Raw genomic sequence first — 15,984 nt, 5'->3', positions numbered from 1 at the left:
AAAATTAATGTAATGCCCCATATATAAACGTTCTTTTTAACCATTTTCGAAGAATTTATGTCGACTCAGTCCGAAGATATTTATCAAAATATATGACAACTCTCGTACCTGATTATATCTTTCGGACATTTTTTTTGTACTTTTTAGAAAAAGAGAGTTTTGAAATGTCTACATGTATAAAAATCATGATCACCCAAAATTTTGGCCGATCGCTATACTTTTCGTTTATAGCTATGCTGCTGAGCAGCAATAAATTTATTGCTGCGTAAGTAAAAAGGAAATTCATAATTTTTATAATAGGATCGGTTTTTTTATTCCATTAGTTTTCTGGCCCATTTAAATCAGTTAAAATAGATAATTTGAAAATAAATTAAATTAAAATATAATATACCAGAATATTTGCATAGCAGACGCTGTTAGTAATGAATTACGATTTGCGCGGTAGCCTAACATCTGGAAGGATGGATTCAAGTTTAATTTTCGGCTGTAGCAGCTTACTCTGAATTGGATTTCCGTGGTTGCCCACTAATTAAAGTGAATGATATCTGTGAAATCCCTGAGGCTAATGTTGATTGAATTCACTAAATAGATTTCTGTTCATTATAGTCTATGTAATATTCTCAAAACAGAGGAAAAAACGCATTTTTATTTATTAAATATATATATAAAAAAACCTAAATAAGTTAGAAAATTATCGAAATTAATAGAAAATTTTCTAATGCAATTCATTAGGTCAGCAACCAAACAAACAACATAACACAAAAAAAAGCAAAAAACTTCGTCCAAGATGTAGGACTTTATCAAGAGAAACCACAAATGACAAAAAACAACACCAGCAAAAACTTATAACCCCCCCCACCTAATCTAATAAAATCCAAAACCTCCATTAAACCCCCACTGGGTTGTGTATTATAGGTTATTTATTGGTTTTAGTCTTATTTTGTGAAGCTTTAGTTTATTAATTTAGATTTAGTATTTTTTGTTTGGACTGTAATTTATGTTATCATTGGAACGGTGGTGGGAGTATCAATGAAAATGATAACATTTTTAGTAGTGGGGTTTTGTTTTTTATTAGATTAGGTGGTGGGGGCATAAATAAATAAATATATATATATATATATATATATTTATGTATACGTAAATAAATCCTACCATTTAATTTCTAAAGGATTTTTTAATTTCAATTTTTTTCTCTACAAATAACTTGGAAACCATAATTTGGAAACCCTCATAAAAATCAATATAACAAACCCTATAAAATGTGTAATTGTTTATAAATTTTAAAAAAACTTCAATTTCAATTTTTTTTTTGTCTTCAGTCATTTGACTGGTTTGATGCAGCTCTCCAAGATTCCCTATCTAGTGCTAGTCATATCATTTCAGTATACCCCGTACATCCTACATCCCTAACAATTTGTTTTACATATTCCAAACGTGGCCTTCCTACACAATCTTTTCCTTCTACCTGTCCTTCCAATATTAAAGCGACTATTCCAGGATGCCTTAGTATGTGGCCTATAAGTCTGCCTCTTCTTTTAACTATATTTTTCCAAATGCTTCTTTCTTCATCTATTTGCCCCAATACCTCTTCATTTGTCACTTTATCCACCCGTCTGATTTTTAACATTCTCCTATAGCACCGCATTTCAAAAGCTTCTAATTTTTTCTTCCCAAATACTCCGATTGTCCAAGCTTCACTCCCATATAAAGCGACATACACTTTACTCCAAACATATACTTTCAAAAATTTTTTCCTGACATTTAAATTAATTTTTGATGTTAACAAATTATATTTCTTACTGAAGGCTCGTTTCGCTTGTGCTATTCGGCATTTTATATCGCTCCTGCTTCGCCCATCTTTAGTAATTCTACTTCCCAAATAACAAAATTCTTCTACCTCCATAATCTTTTCTCCTCCTATTTTCACATACCATTATTTTCAAATAATGGTATTTTTAAATTTCAATATAAAAATACCATTATTTATTTTGATTAATTTTTTTCTTCAAATTTTTATTTACAATCGATTACATTTTTTTAGTGACCCTAACTAAATTACACGTATAAAAAAGGAATCCCCATTGAAATTCCTCAATGGTGCGATATAGAACGTCTGAAGGTAGAACGTAGTATGTACACAACGTAGTTTCGAAGAACTATTCTATGCGTAGTGTAGTAGAAGAAACAAAAATAATAAGAATAATAAAAATAACAGATTGATGAAACATTTAAAAAAGAAAAAATAGATCAAAAAATAAAATTAATTAAAAATCAAATTGAAAACGAAACTGCGAGGAAGGGAATGAAGGATTGATAATGTACAACACACAGTGGGTGTAATTACAATATAGATTTACCAAGGTCCAGAACGTGTAGCCGATTAAGTTTTCTGACATCCTCTCTGTTGTGTTGGAGGTTTACGGCCAAGTAATTTAGTCAAAGTTCATATTTCAAACAGAATCGTTGTATTTGTTCCTTGACGTACCGTAGACCTAAATATTCCTGGATTTCACTGTTTTTACCAAACCACGGCCCCTCAGCTACACAACTCGCTAATTTGTTCTGAAACCGCTGTATGATTTCAACGGTTTTCTTGCTTGTGCTACCCCAAAATTGGATGCCATATGTTCATATTATTTACTCAATAGATGAGTATAAAAGTATTAGACAAAGACAACGCCTCCTGCCTAACAACCACTACATTTTCTTGAACTTAATTTTAATTTGCTTTCTCTTCTCTCCCCCGCACATGAATCTTCCACGTCAAATGACGATCCAGTTGAAGATCGAGGCACTTTCAGTACGCGAGATTTAAATGCCATCAACGTGGACCCACGGGCAGTCTATTCTCCTCATTGGGAATGCCACACGACTCGCTTAGCTTGATTAACTTTTATCTTCCATGTACCCAGCCACCTGCTAATTAAATTTAATTTGGATTGGAGATTAGTTAAAGCCACAGTTAGGTTGTGATTAAAAAAAATAATTTCAGAGATCAACGCTAACGCAGAAAAATTACGCTTTTAAAAAATCTTAAAATTTCGACTCCATTTTTAATTAATTCTTTTCAATGGCATTTTCGTTTACCACAGTTTTCGAACTTTTTTTCTTTTAATTCTAACTAAAATATTTTGAATACTAAATTAAAATCAAGGTATATAATTATTTATTTAGTTATTAAAATCTAGTAACACCAGTTACGTTGTTAAATAAAATATTATTGATATCTTAAAACCTTCTGTTTAAAAAATTAAAATTCTTGTTAAAAAAAAATCAATTTACGTTATCACGAAAAACTTATTACGGAACAACTCTCAGAAATAACTAAATTAAAAGTCATTGCAATCTTCCATTGATTGAAGAGTAAAGCTTGATTGGTAAGTAAACTAATAATAATTAAAGTACATCTGGTTTAAATTGAGAGCAAATTTTTTTTTTTGAAATAACTTTTTTGTAGTGCTTTGGTATAATAAATATACTGATCGCTCGAGTTAATATATATTCTTTTTTATTTCTTTCAGTATTCATTAATGGATATATATGGAGTGACGAAGCTACATTTAAATTAAATGGCTCAAATAATCGTCATAATTACAATTGGTAGACACTACTAATCCTTGTTTGACGGTGAACAGCATGCAAACACGTGTTACAGTGTGGTGTGGTTTGTCAGCATTTGATTAATTAGACTTTTCTTCTTTGAGATTATCGTGACTGGCGGGTAACGTTTATCTGAACTCGCTACAGGAATCCGTTGTCAGGCATTCAACAGATGTTTGGGAATGAAGAATGATACGTCCAGCAGGATGGAACACCTTCACGTTACCATCGTGACGTAAAGTAAAAACACATGTATGAACATGTGTTTTCTTGAAAGTGACAAGTATACTGATTTAGCGAAGCACAAGTTTTGTGAAAAGTTTCCAAATACTCCTCACCGCAAATGCAGTTCGAACTCTTATAGAAACATTTCGGGCGACACTCTTCTGTTGAAGACGCTGATCGAAGTGGAAGACCACCAAAACTAAACGGGCAGAAGCTACTTGATATTTCGGATGTTATGGCCGAAAGCTCATCATAGTCAATGCGCAAGTTAGCACAGCAGCAAAACATCGGACTTGCTACCGCACATAAACTTGTAAGTAAAGAAGTGAAACTTTTCCTCTAGCACGTAATATGTGTTGAAGAACTGAAACTTACAAATCATGCCAAAAGAGTAAACTATTTTCAACGGTTTAATGGTTTTCTTGTCCAAAATTCAGTAGGTGTCTTCGACATTACGTTTTTTACAGATGAAGCGTGGTTTATTTGTAAGGATATATTAAATAAAAAAATTCCCTACTTTGGTCGACAACTGACGCCCTTGAATTACACGAACAATCTTTACACGGGGCGAAAACTGGAGTCTGAATCGGTGCGAGTAGAACGCGCATTGTGGGTCCAATCTTTTTTGAAAATACAGTTAATGGTGATCGTTATAGTTCTGTTTTAATAAAGTTCGTTGGTCAGTTACCAAAAGTAGAAAAAAATCACGGTTGGTTCCAAAAAGAAGGCGCCACAGCGCACACGGCTAACAGGTCAATGACTTTTTTACGAAATGTTTCTGGTCAACGAATCGTTTCGAGGAGTTTGCGGCCTCCACGATCACCCGATCTGACTCGCCGAGATAACTTTCTTTGGGGGAGGGGGAAGCGAAACAAGCAGTATCGCAGCAGATCATGCACGATTGACGAACTAAAAACCTCAATAACGACATACGTATGAAACGTTTCAGTAGATCAGCCGATTAAATGTTTGAAAATAAATTGAAACGGTTTACTGTGTCGTATTGATTTTGGAGGAGATCATTTTAAATACCTTTTATAAACTATTCCAGTTATTGTAATATCTATTTCTATAAAATAATGAAATAAAAATACAAAGTAATAATTAAGAAGGTTTCGTCATTACACTTCCATAATTCCAGCGCACAGCAACTTTCCGAACCCAGTGCACATTTACAGATAATAAGGAGGTAATAAATAAAATTATTATCCGTTTGACAATTCTTTAAATCAAACCGCACGAGTAACTAAAATATTCTTATTTACGAAATTAATTAAGATTCGTCATGCTATTTGGATTGCAGGATAATTTTTTTTTTTGTAAAGGATTATTAAAATAAGGTATGATGAAATAGAAAAGTATTTATTTGCTTTGAATTTTTTAAGCCGATTGATTTTTACCGGATAAAAATACAACCTCTGGTTTACTGTTTATTTTTAAAACTAAAGAGAAGTAAAACTTATATTCTACTTTGATAAAATCCATTTACTTCAAAATAGTATCATTTTTTAAAGGTTTTGTTTTAAACCTTTTTAAAATAAATAATTATTTATTAAAAAATACATCCTAAAATAACGCTTATGGAGATAAAAAATTATCCTAAAAATGAGGATAATTAAAACAAAGAGATAGGATTCCGGTCTGAAAATAAGAAACTTTTTTTTCTCTTGCGGGGCCTTCTATATGGACTACGCAAACATTATTTGGAGTTTTTTGGGGGTTTCCATTTTTCTCTTTTGCCAGTAGAATTTTATCAGTTCTGAGATAAAATTTTTCTCTTTCTCTCATCCGACCACTGGGCTCCTTCTTGGCGTCTATTTTTCACTTGCAAACACTCTGATGTTGTGCAGGTGTTTTCTGTATTTTGGTCTATAATTGTATAATTCATTCGTGATGTGTCTGTTTAGTAACTCTTTCACTGTATTAGTGAAGGTGTAGTTGGTTTTCGAGTTCATCATTTTGGTATAGATTTGTTTGATCCCCTTTTGTTTTCCATCTTTTTTTATGTGTCCGTGGAATTTGAGTTTTTGTTCGATGATAGTTGAGTAAACGTCTTCAGCAGGTGCTCATATATTTTTTGCTTGGGCATTCCTCTGTTGTCTTCTTCTGTTTTCAACGGCCCATATATAATTCTTAGTATCTTCTTTCTGTTTTCTGAGGGTTTTTTGGTTCTGTATTTAGTGAGAGTGTTTCTGATCCGTAGAGTATTACCGGTTTGATGATTGTGGTGTACGTTGGCTTTTTTATTTCTGACTTTGTTTATTAGTTTTTTCAATTTCACCTTTCTATCGTGTTTTGTCTAGAATATTGTTATTATTACTCATAGTATCGGAATCTTTTTTGTGGTTTTGATTTTGTCGTACCTTATTTCCATTCTTTTGCTGTGTTTTCAGTCGGGCATGATTTCTATCTTTTGGAATGATATTTGTAGTCCTGCCTTTACTGTTGTTTCTTTGGGGTAAATAATTTGTATTTATTTTTTATCTCTATTATCTCTTATTCAAAATTGAAAACTTTGAAAAAAAATAGTAGACTTATAAATTTATCGAAAAGCATGGAATCTACTAAAAATCTAACTGTAATAATTACATTGTACAAAATTTATCAATAATATTCAACCTACTTCAAGCAAATATATTTCATAATAAAAATCTGTTACAAATTACACAGTATTCAAAAACGTTTAAAATTTCATTTGTCAGGATATATATGCTCTCCATCTGCTGCTCTGATAACAAAAAAAAAACGTTAATTTCTTAAAGCGAAGCAGATATTATAAAGTTTTGCGTTACAGAAGTTACTGCAGCTGTGATCCTAGGAATCATCTCAATCAAATCAGTAGATAATAGTTCAATATATTGTTTTACATATCCTTACAAGAAAAAGTCATAAGGTAATATCTGCGGAATTTGGAGGCCAAAAGTACAGCGGCAAGTCTTGGGCATTACAACCATATGAGAGATCCCAAGTTCTCGGCTACTGCGACAAATTGAGGAACCGATAGCACTCGAACACCCTGTGTTCTGCGGTGTGCTACTTTCCGCAACAGTCGTATTCCGAGGAGGGTATCAGTGCTTGCGGGCTCAGGTATCCCTTAAAATACCTGACCGTGACCGATCAGGTATACAAGTAGTACCTCAGTGTTTCAAAGTCGAGAGTTCTAAAGTTCAAATCCTAGTTAAGCCGCCGTGTTCAAATCCGTATTTTATACTGATTTAATTAACCACACATCTCAATAACGGTCGACCTGAGACTACAAGACTACAGTTCATTTGCATTCACACATATTATTCTCATACATCCTCTTAAGTAATATCTTAAGGAAGTTCCGGAGACTAAACAGAAGAAAAGAATAGTACCCCTTGCTTGCGGTCCAGCCATCTCTGGAGGTCAGTTTGTATCACAATTTACCGTACGTCATCCCATAAATTTCGACGATCTTGGTAAATTGTTACTAAATATGGCTTACGCATGCGGGAATAATGTTATTTTAATTCTTATATTTTTTTAATTTCCTCCAAGAAGTTTCTGGAATTATAGGAAAATCGAACTGTAATTTTCCTTATTTATCTTTAAGATAAATTTCGTAATTAAAGAATTTCTTTTCGAAGTTTAATTCATATAGATTTATTATTACTTAAAATGTATATAAATATACTTAGTCAAGCTTTGACTTGCAATTTTTTTTTTGTAATAAAGTTGAAAAGTGAAGCTGTATTTAGAACACATATTTGTTTATTTTAATATTACTTTATCTTTTCATATAGGTTGTAATTTTTTTTTAAATTTATTTATTAAGACAATACATGTTACATAAGATGGTTCAGACTTCGGTAGTAATATTTTTACTTTAAAGGTTTCGCTAATATATTAAAAATATCTTTACGGAAATAGAGAAAATCTCTTTATTTGATTACAACTTTTTCAAATAAAAATAATCCAATTTTTTTTTAATTTTATTTGTTCTTTTTTATAAACCCTTGTAAAATGACACCACGTATTTTTTTCTTTTTGTTATTTATCTATGTCTATTGATTTAAGATATTTAACTTGTTTAATGCGCTGAAACTGAAGAATATTTTAACACTCATTATATACTAACGGTTTATCGGGCAAACATTGCTAGACTTCGTCTAAAAAAAAACCTTGTCAGATTAAGTTATTGGTTGTTTAACTCTTAGTGTTAATACAGTAAGTGATATTTTTGTAAAGTGTGTGATCTTGTTGAAAAGTGAAATCACTCATCGAGTAAATATAATTTTAGTAAAAAGTTCGGTAAATTTTGCCACAACGGAAATCTGTCTTAAGAGGAATCTTTTCAATTTCATTGATTTTTTTTATCGGGTAAAACGACTTAAATTTTTGTATAAATCATGAATTTTCTAACATGAAACATTAAAAAAATCAAAACGGGCCTGTTGAAAATCTATTTTCCTACAATTGATTTTATTCATCGTCTTTATCTTAATTACACGTAATTTTATACCAAAAGTAATGCACGAAAATATTAATAAAATTTTTAGGGTAAAAGCGCCGTAAAATATTAATATTTGTTTAGTATGGATTCAGTTAAAATAAATACCGAATATGCTTAGCGAATATATTTCTCTTACATCTGAAAAACTTTAGTAAACAACTGAAAATGTTATAGATGAGAGTAATTCAAACGAGAGAAAAATGAATAACCTATTTTTAGACGCAAATTGTTGAGATTCGATGTAGTCTTTAAAAGTGCGACACCATACACAGTCGAGCAACCGTTTATTTTTGCAATTTGATGTATCTTTAAAACTTTTATAGAATTATAGACTCGCAACGAGTAATTGTACTGTCTTCAATTTAAAGAAACCGTTAATATTTAATATAATATATAGCATTAAAAATGACCCCCTACATAGTTTTTAATTTTTTTTAATTATTACGATTACAAAGAAGAGCAGATCGAAATTAATTATAAATAACATTTTTTTTTTTTTTTTTAAGTAACCAAGTAAAATATATGAATTTACCATAAATGAAACGCAAAACGATTCAATTTCTATGAATAGAGAATTATAATTAATCCGATATTTGTTTTTACTTCCTTGTACAAAATAAAGGAAGTAGATCGCGAAATCGGTTTTCACATTTCAGCGGAAATATCCATTTTGACCATCCTTGAATCTATTTTGACTAGTTTCGGCGTGACGTCTGTACGTACGTATGTGCGTATGTATCTCGCATAACTCAAAATCGATTAGGCGTACAATATTAAAATTTTGGACTGAGGACTTTTGTAACATCTAATTGTGCACCTTCCCTTTTCATTGCAATCGACTGAACCAAAAGTGTTCAAAAAAGCCCAAAATCCAAAAATAATTTGAATTTTTGACTTTCTCTTAACTGCATTAATAAGCTCTTATTGAGAGCTTTTCAACGACATATCATAATTGGTACTAATTTTAATCGGTTATAAAAGTTTAGTTAATTAAATATTTGGATCTTACAAAGGCACATCGGTTCATATCAGACTTCATCTCTTTTATTTTAACTTTTGTTTTTTTAATTTAAACACATTGATTTATTAATAATTATTAACCTCTGATTGTAAAAATGTTTTTACGATGAATATAATTCAATAATAAAAAATAAATTAAAAGTTTTAAATAAATAAAAATATAAATAAATGTTATTAATAAAATAAAATTTTAGTTACTTCTAATTTTAATTCAAAAATTTTTACTATCAGAGGTTAATAATTATTAATGTAAATCAATATATTTAGATAAGAAAAAAATGTTAAAAAGAATATATGTATATGTAGTCGGATTCGAACCGATGTGTGCATGGTTACGGATCCGACACGTTCTCACTTCAGTGTCCATACCGTACTATATACTGATGCTAAAACAAACATTGGTCGTTATTCTGCAAATTTACCTAAAAATTTGAATATCATTCTTTTGAAACCAAAATATAAACGAGATGTAAGACCTACTGAAAATTCACAAACTGCAGCAACAACTGTTATAAATTCAGAATAAATATACAAAGGCTAAAACCCTGCAACAACAATAATCATTTTAACATATTAAAAATGTAAACTAAAGATTTAGTAACCTTTTCCAATTTTTTTTTATTTTTATTGAATTTAATGAAAAAAAATATATATATGTATATATATACCTATACCGTGTTATACATACCTGTTACCGTGAATAGGTAACACTTACTTGGTTCTCCAATTTTCCTGAATAAATACATAATTTTTTTTATTTATGCATTTGTTTCAGTCTACTTGATAATAAATATCGCTATAAAATTTAGTAATCTTCTCCTGTTTCGTTTTTGTTCATTTTGTTGATGGTCATATCAATAATTTAAAAAATACAGCATTAGATAGATATAAGACTTGCATTTATTTATAGAGTAATAAAGGGACTTTTACTCTATCCTAATATTTCAGGTAAGATTATTGAATTAATATTTGATGTTAATAAAAACTAATACTGTATTTTTCCAATTGCGTAACTTTCCACTTTAATAAAGTGCACTTCCACTTTCCACTTTAATAAAGTGGAAAGTTACGCAATTGAAAAAATCCAATTCTTTAATAGAGGATCGTATCTCACTTTCAAATGAAGTGCAGCAAAAAATGTGCATATGTAATTTAATAGGCGTACAAGGAAGTCATCTAGTATCCACATCAGATTTTTGAATAATAAAAATTAAAAGAATTAGAAACAAAAAACACAATATACATTTTTTACAAATGTGGAATTATTTTTAGGAAAATTTTTTCTACAAATATTCTATACTAGATTGTAAAGTAAACTTTTGGAAAGTAAAAAGAAATCATCTTTGCTTAAATAAAGTTTTCTCTTTCTCAATAAAGACTAAAATAAGAAATATAAGATTTTCAAAAAAGGTTTTTTTGAATTTTGGGTCCGGTGTCTATATTTAAAAAAATTTGTAGACACTTCTTTATAGCTCTACAAATTAAGTATTAACTTTCAAAAAATATTTAAACCTAATTCAGAAACATACACACACTCAAAAGAACAAAAAACTTATATTTCAATTTTAAGAAGCGAGGGTTGATTTTTAAAATTTTTTCGATAATTGATACGTTCAATGTAGGTAAGAAATTTGTTTTAATAAAGTTTTCTTTAAAATGCCTCAGAAGAAAATCGAAATTGTTTTATTTGCGATATAAACTTCTAAACGAATTTTGAAAAAAATAATACGATCAGTGTTCATATCCAGAAATATTTGTAACAAATTTGAAAAAGATTGGTTTGCTCAGTAACGAAATACAAGGCCACAACCGATGCGTCACACATACGTACCATAAGTATGCACATACTTATTTTTCGGTCTAGATGAACTAATTGGACCTTAAAAAGTAAAGATTTGCGAAAAGTCCGATACATTATTTTTGACACGATCACCATACTTTCTCCTTTACTATAGCTATTCTATCTATACCCGCCAGGAAAGTAAAACAGGATTCAAGAGAACGGAGCTTTTTGTATTTTTTAAAATAATTAAATGTAAAATTTCTTGTATCGAACAATCTTTTTAGAATTACTAAAAGCGTTTATAAATACTTAAAGTTCGGCTATAGAAGTCAAGAAATAAGATAAGTGAAATAATAATAATTTGATTTTAATCATTAAAGGCTAATAAATTTAACGTCACAAGTTAAATAGATATAATTTTGTTAACAAAAATTTAAATGGTTTTTTTGAACATTAAAACAAAATTGAAGGAAAACGTTAATTTTATAACTCGAGACAACTCAATAAAGAAACATACTAAACAATAAAAAACCAACATGGGAGCCAAATTACTGTCCATTTAAACAGTAATTAGAGTAACACAATAATTAATTAGGTACAGAAAAACAAAAACCTTTTTTTAACACATATATTTCTAATTTTTGTGGGGATACAAACTTATGAACGAATTTATGAAAAAAAATGTTTTTCTAGCCAAGTGGCTTCTAATCAATAAAATTCAATTCGGTGTCAGGCGCTGATGCCCTATACAGTGATAATTTATAACGTTTTGACATTTCCCGATTGTTATTTTGGTTGTTTGTTATTGGTGTATACGCTGGTCAGGTAGTGTAAAGGTCAGAACAATAATTTGTTATCAATTTATCGATTCTCGGTTCGGTTACCGATATCGGCTTGAAATGTTTCCATTGCCGACCCGATCATCTCATCAAAAAAAAATAATAATATCCGCTTATAAGAATAATTAAAAAGTTTACTTTTTCTTGTCGATTCAATAATAAAATGCGAACTTTATTTGTTACAGAATAATCTTATTTTAACTATTTATTTTGAATTACGGGTCCATTCTTCGTTGTTAAAAAATGTCATTGGTAACTTTAATTTATTAATAAATAGAAGGTAGTTAAAGAGTTGAGTAACCTTTGAGGTGAAGCCAGAAAAGTTGCCGAGTTTTTTCCTTTGATAGATTATTAACTAGTAGGAAATGTTAAAGTATATAATTATGCAATTAAGGGATTATGTTAAATAGATTATACTACTCTTTGAGTAACATTTTGAGATACGGAATTCCATAACCTCTTAACCAATTTTCTAAGGTTATTAAACTATCATTTAAAAGAACCTTTTTCGATGTTTTCAAACTGTTTCCGTTGCGGTCAAGTTTTACCGTATTAATTACTAAAATAATAGGGAGAATTTATTATTATTAATAAAATTAATTATTATTACATTTTTCCACCTTCGTGATGGAATAGCAGTGTGTTCGTCTTTCATCCGAAAGATTCTAGGTTTGAATTCCGATCAGAGATTTCATTTTTCATACTCCATAAGCATTTTATATCATATACCATACACAAGCCATACCCTAATTAATTAATCATCTGATAAGAAATAAACCTTAAATAATTGTCAATAAAATAATTGATTAGATTATTTTTTTTAAGTTTGGCTTTTACTAAGTTTTTAACTAGTTCTATTTTCAACGGGGTTTAATAAACTCTATTATAAAAAGATTAATTTAATTTACACGTTTTGCACATAATTACTCATATAAATAAATGTCATAACAACATACCCAAATCATAATAATCCTCGAAAGAAATGATATATCTTTTTTTGATGGCCCCGGGGAAGAACAAAGAACGATGAAATGAAGTACGGTGTAATAATAAATAATTTATATACAGAGTTGAAAATTTGTAATCATAAGGTTATTTAACCTGAAGTAGGTCCCACTTGCCATCTCCATTCTCTTCTACTTAGCTGAATTTTGAGTTTTTCACGGTTTATATTTCCTTTTAGATTGTCTATAATTTTTATTTTTTTCTGCTCTTTCTTCTTTGCCCGTTCTATCGATCGTTTTACTAGAGTTGTAATCGATCCTTTTCTTCTGGTAATATGAAACTAAGCGTCCGGCTACTTAGTTTTCCTGAGTACATCGTTCTGATTAAGCGTGTATTCTTGTTTACTCATCTCATTACTTCATTTTTCACTTTGTGCATTTAATCTTCTAAAATCTCCCTACGCTCAGATTTCAAATGGTTCCGGTCTTTATTTTTTCCTTTTTCTTTGTGCCCATTTCATATGTCTATATAGAAGTACAATCCATTCGTAACACTTCACAAATTTTTTTTTCATCTTTACATTTTACTACATAATAACTATCTTTTTTTTCTATTAATCCCTTTTCTTAATCATTTCTATTTTATTTTTATTTAGTTTTCACATTTGGTTTTTGACTTTCATTTTATTTTTATTTGTTCGTAAAATTTTCTGTAAAAATCGTGTCTATTTACCTGTACTGTTTTACTTGTTGAATTCTTCCTTCTTTTGTATAGACATTCGTTCGCCTACCGTCTCCAATCCTTTCTCACTTTTGTTTTCTTAATATTTATTTTCATACTATGTTCTATAATGACAACTATTAAAATTGAAATCATCTTTTGAATGTCTTCTGCTTCACCTGCTAAAACACCAGATTCTTTCATCTTCTTTAGTATTTTTTTACCGTATGTTTAACATATATATTAATCAAGGTGGACGATAGGGTTTGCTTTACTTCTTTTAGATCTCTCATTTTATTTCAAAACGTTCGTTTGAGTATCCTTTATTTTCACAGTAATTTCTCGATCGAGGTAATTAATTATTTATCATTCTCACCTACACTTAGGTTTTTCAATATTTTTATTAATTTATTCTATTTTACATGTTCAAATGCTTTATGTAAATCTAAAACCCGTGTTCATTCCTATATCTCTTTTTATCCCTCTCGTAAATAATTCTTGTAAACCTAATTGTGTACCTTGTGCCTCTTTTCTTTCACTCTATGTTATTCTTCCATGATAATTCATTTCACGTTTTGCTAAAGCGTTCAGTATTCCCAGAAGAATGTTTGCTGAACGCGAAATCAAATTAATTGTCTTCTAATTTTGACATGTTTTTTTGGGAATTGGAGTAACGATTGATTTTAAAAAATTCTTTAGAGCCAATAATTGTTTACGTTATACTGTTATATATTGTGCGTTATATAGTTTCCATTCATTTGGGCAAATTATATATTGAACCCAACATTTTTCATTAAAATAATATGTGACATTTAGTGTCCGTTCAATATAATAAAAAACGTACTTTAAATATTTTGTCTGATTTTACTGATCTTTTAAACTATAAATAATTACTTTAAAAGTTTTATCTTTTATTAATAATCGTGTTTCTTTATTGACAGGAGACGTCAATTGTGAAAATTCAAAAATTAAATCACTGATGGCGACAGTAAGTGAAAATTATCGGAAAGAGCGAGTTAATTGAATCGTTTCTTCCGAAACATTTACAATAATCGTATTCAAAATCGGTAAATCGTAGCGCAATATTTATTTTGTAGTTAACGCTTTTATTATCTGCGTTTAACTTATGACCCGTTTTAATATTTTCATTGTAACCCCCATCGAGTCGGAAATTGATGTTTATTGTATCCATCGAATTGTAAAATTTGCCGAACGTTTAATTTATATTTTAATTTCTATTATACTCGTGTTCTACATATTATTGCGTTCGGCGGGAAGGTGGTGCGAACGGGGTGGTGTTAGAACAGAAGAATGTTAGGCGCAAGTATCAGAGCGGCGCAAGCGTGCCGTAAAGAGGTCGGTGGGCGGGTGGGGGGCGGACAGTGGCGTCCGCGGCGGTGGTCGGATGAGGCGATGCGGGGCGGCAGCTGCGAGCTGCTCCTGGACCCGCAGGCAGAGCTCAGGAAGCGACGCTTGCTGGAGCTGGCCCAGCCGAAGCGGCGCCCGACCCGGCGAACCTGCCGCCAACGCGCCTGGTTCTACGCGACCTCGATGTTCGCGATGACGGCGCTATCGGCCGGTTCCAGCCTATTATTTTTAGTGCCCCTGTACGTGGACCCGGCCATATCTACCCTCGTCGCCGATTTCGTTACCCATCCGGTCACATGCGTTACGTCCAGGCGTGAAGACTGGCGCGGTATCACGAATTGCACCTGGAGCTCGTGTCGCGAAGGATGCACCAGCGATATGTACTCTTGCACGCACATTTACGTCACGTACCGCGAGCACAACACCACCGACGACGATGAAACGGCGGTCTCGGAAATTCAAGACGCCGTCCTTCTGGTGAACATCAAAGGCTGCGGGTATCCGCCCGAAGTGCACTGTACCAATTTTACGGAAATCTACGGCGTGGAAGGTGCCGAATTTCCCTGTTACTACTCTAGGGAGAACAGGACTATTGTGATGACTAGATACGATCGTGACCGTCAGATAGAGGTCATCATCAACTATTTTGCGATTCCATTCGTCATCACTCTGGTCACATCTGTCGTCCTCTGCGTCATGCACTGCGATTGTCGATGCGCCCCGGCGACTGCACCCCCACGATCTTTCCGAAGAGCTAGAGTAGAAGATGCGAGGTAAGAGAACTCGATTTCATTTATCAGATAATAGATTCGTACACAAAACAAAACGAATCTACCGAAGTTATGTTTCTTTATAATTTAACATTTATTTATAAAAACAGCATGTTTTCGGTGTTATTAAATACGATATTGTTGTAATTAGTAGATATAGTCTCTTAGTAATACGGTATATACGTATGTGTATGTGTGTGTGTCTGTGTATGTATGCGTATGTCTATGCACGAGCGT

General features: G+C 31.3%; 2 protein-coding genes across 3 annotated transcripts in view; one reads left to right on the top strand and one right to left on the bottom strand.

Moving 5' to 3' along the window:
• Nucleotides 1–15,984, bottom strand: part of Kyat (Kynurenine aminotransferase) — a 363,126-nt gene that overhangs the window by 131,878 nt on the left and 215,264 nt on the right. The window lies entirely within an intron of this gene.
• Teh1 (tipE homolog 1 phospholipid transfer protein) overlaps nucleotides 15,023–15,984 on the top strand; it is a 256,889-nt gene continuing 255,927 nt past the window's right edge. The window contains exon 1 of the mRNA XM_075370244.1: nucleotides 15,023–15,750. Within this exon, the coding sequence (XP_075226359.1) occupies nucleotides 15,023–15,750 (728 nt within the window). The remainder of the gene's footprint in view (nucleotides 15,751–15,984) is intronic.

The sequence above is a fragment of the Lycorma delicatula genome, chromosome 7, assembly GCF_047948215.1.
Source record: "Lycorma delicatula isolate Av1 chromosome 7, ASM4794821v1, whole genome shotgun sequence".
Taxonomy (NCBI): domain Eukaryota; kingdom Metazoa; phylum Arthropoda; class Insecta; order Hemiptera; family Fulgoridae; genus Lycorma; species Lycorma delicatula.
Note: the sequence above shows the minus strand (reverse complement) of the source record. Positions and strands in the feature narration are given on the sequence as shown.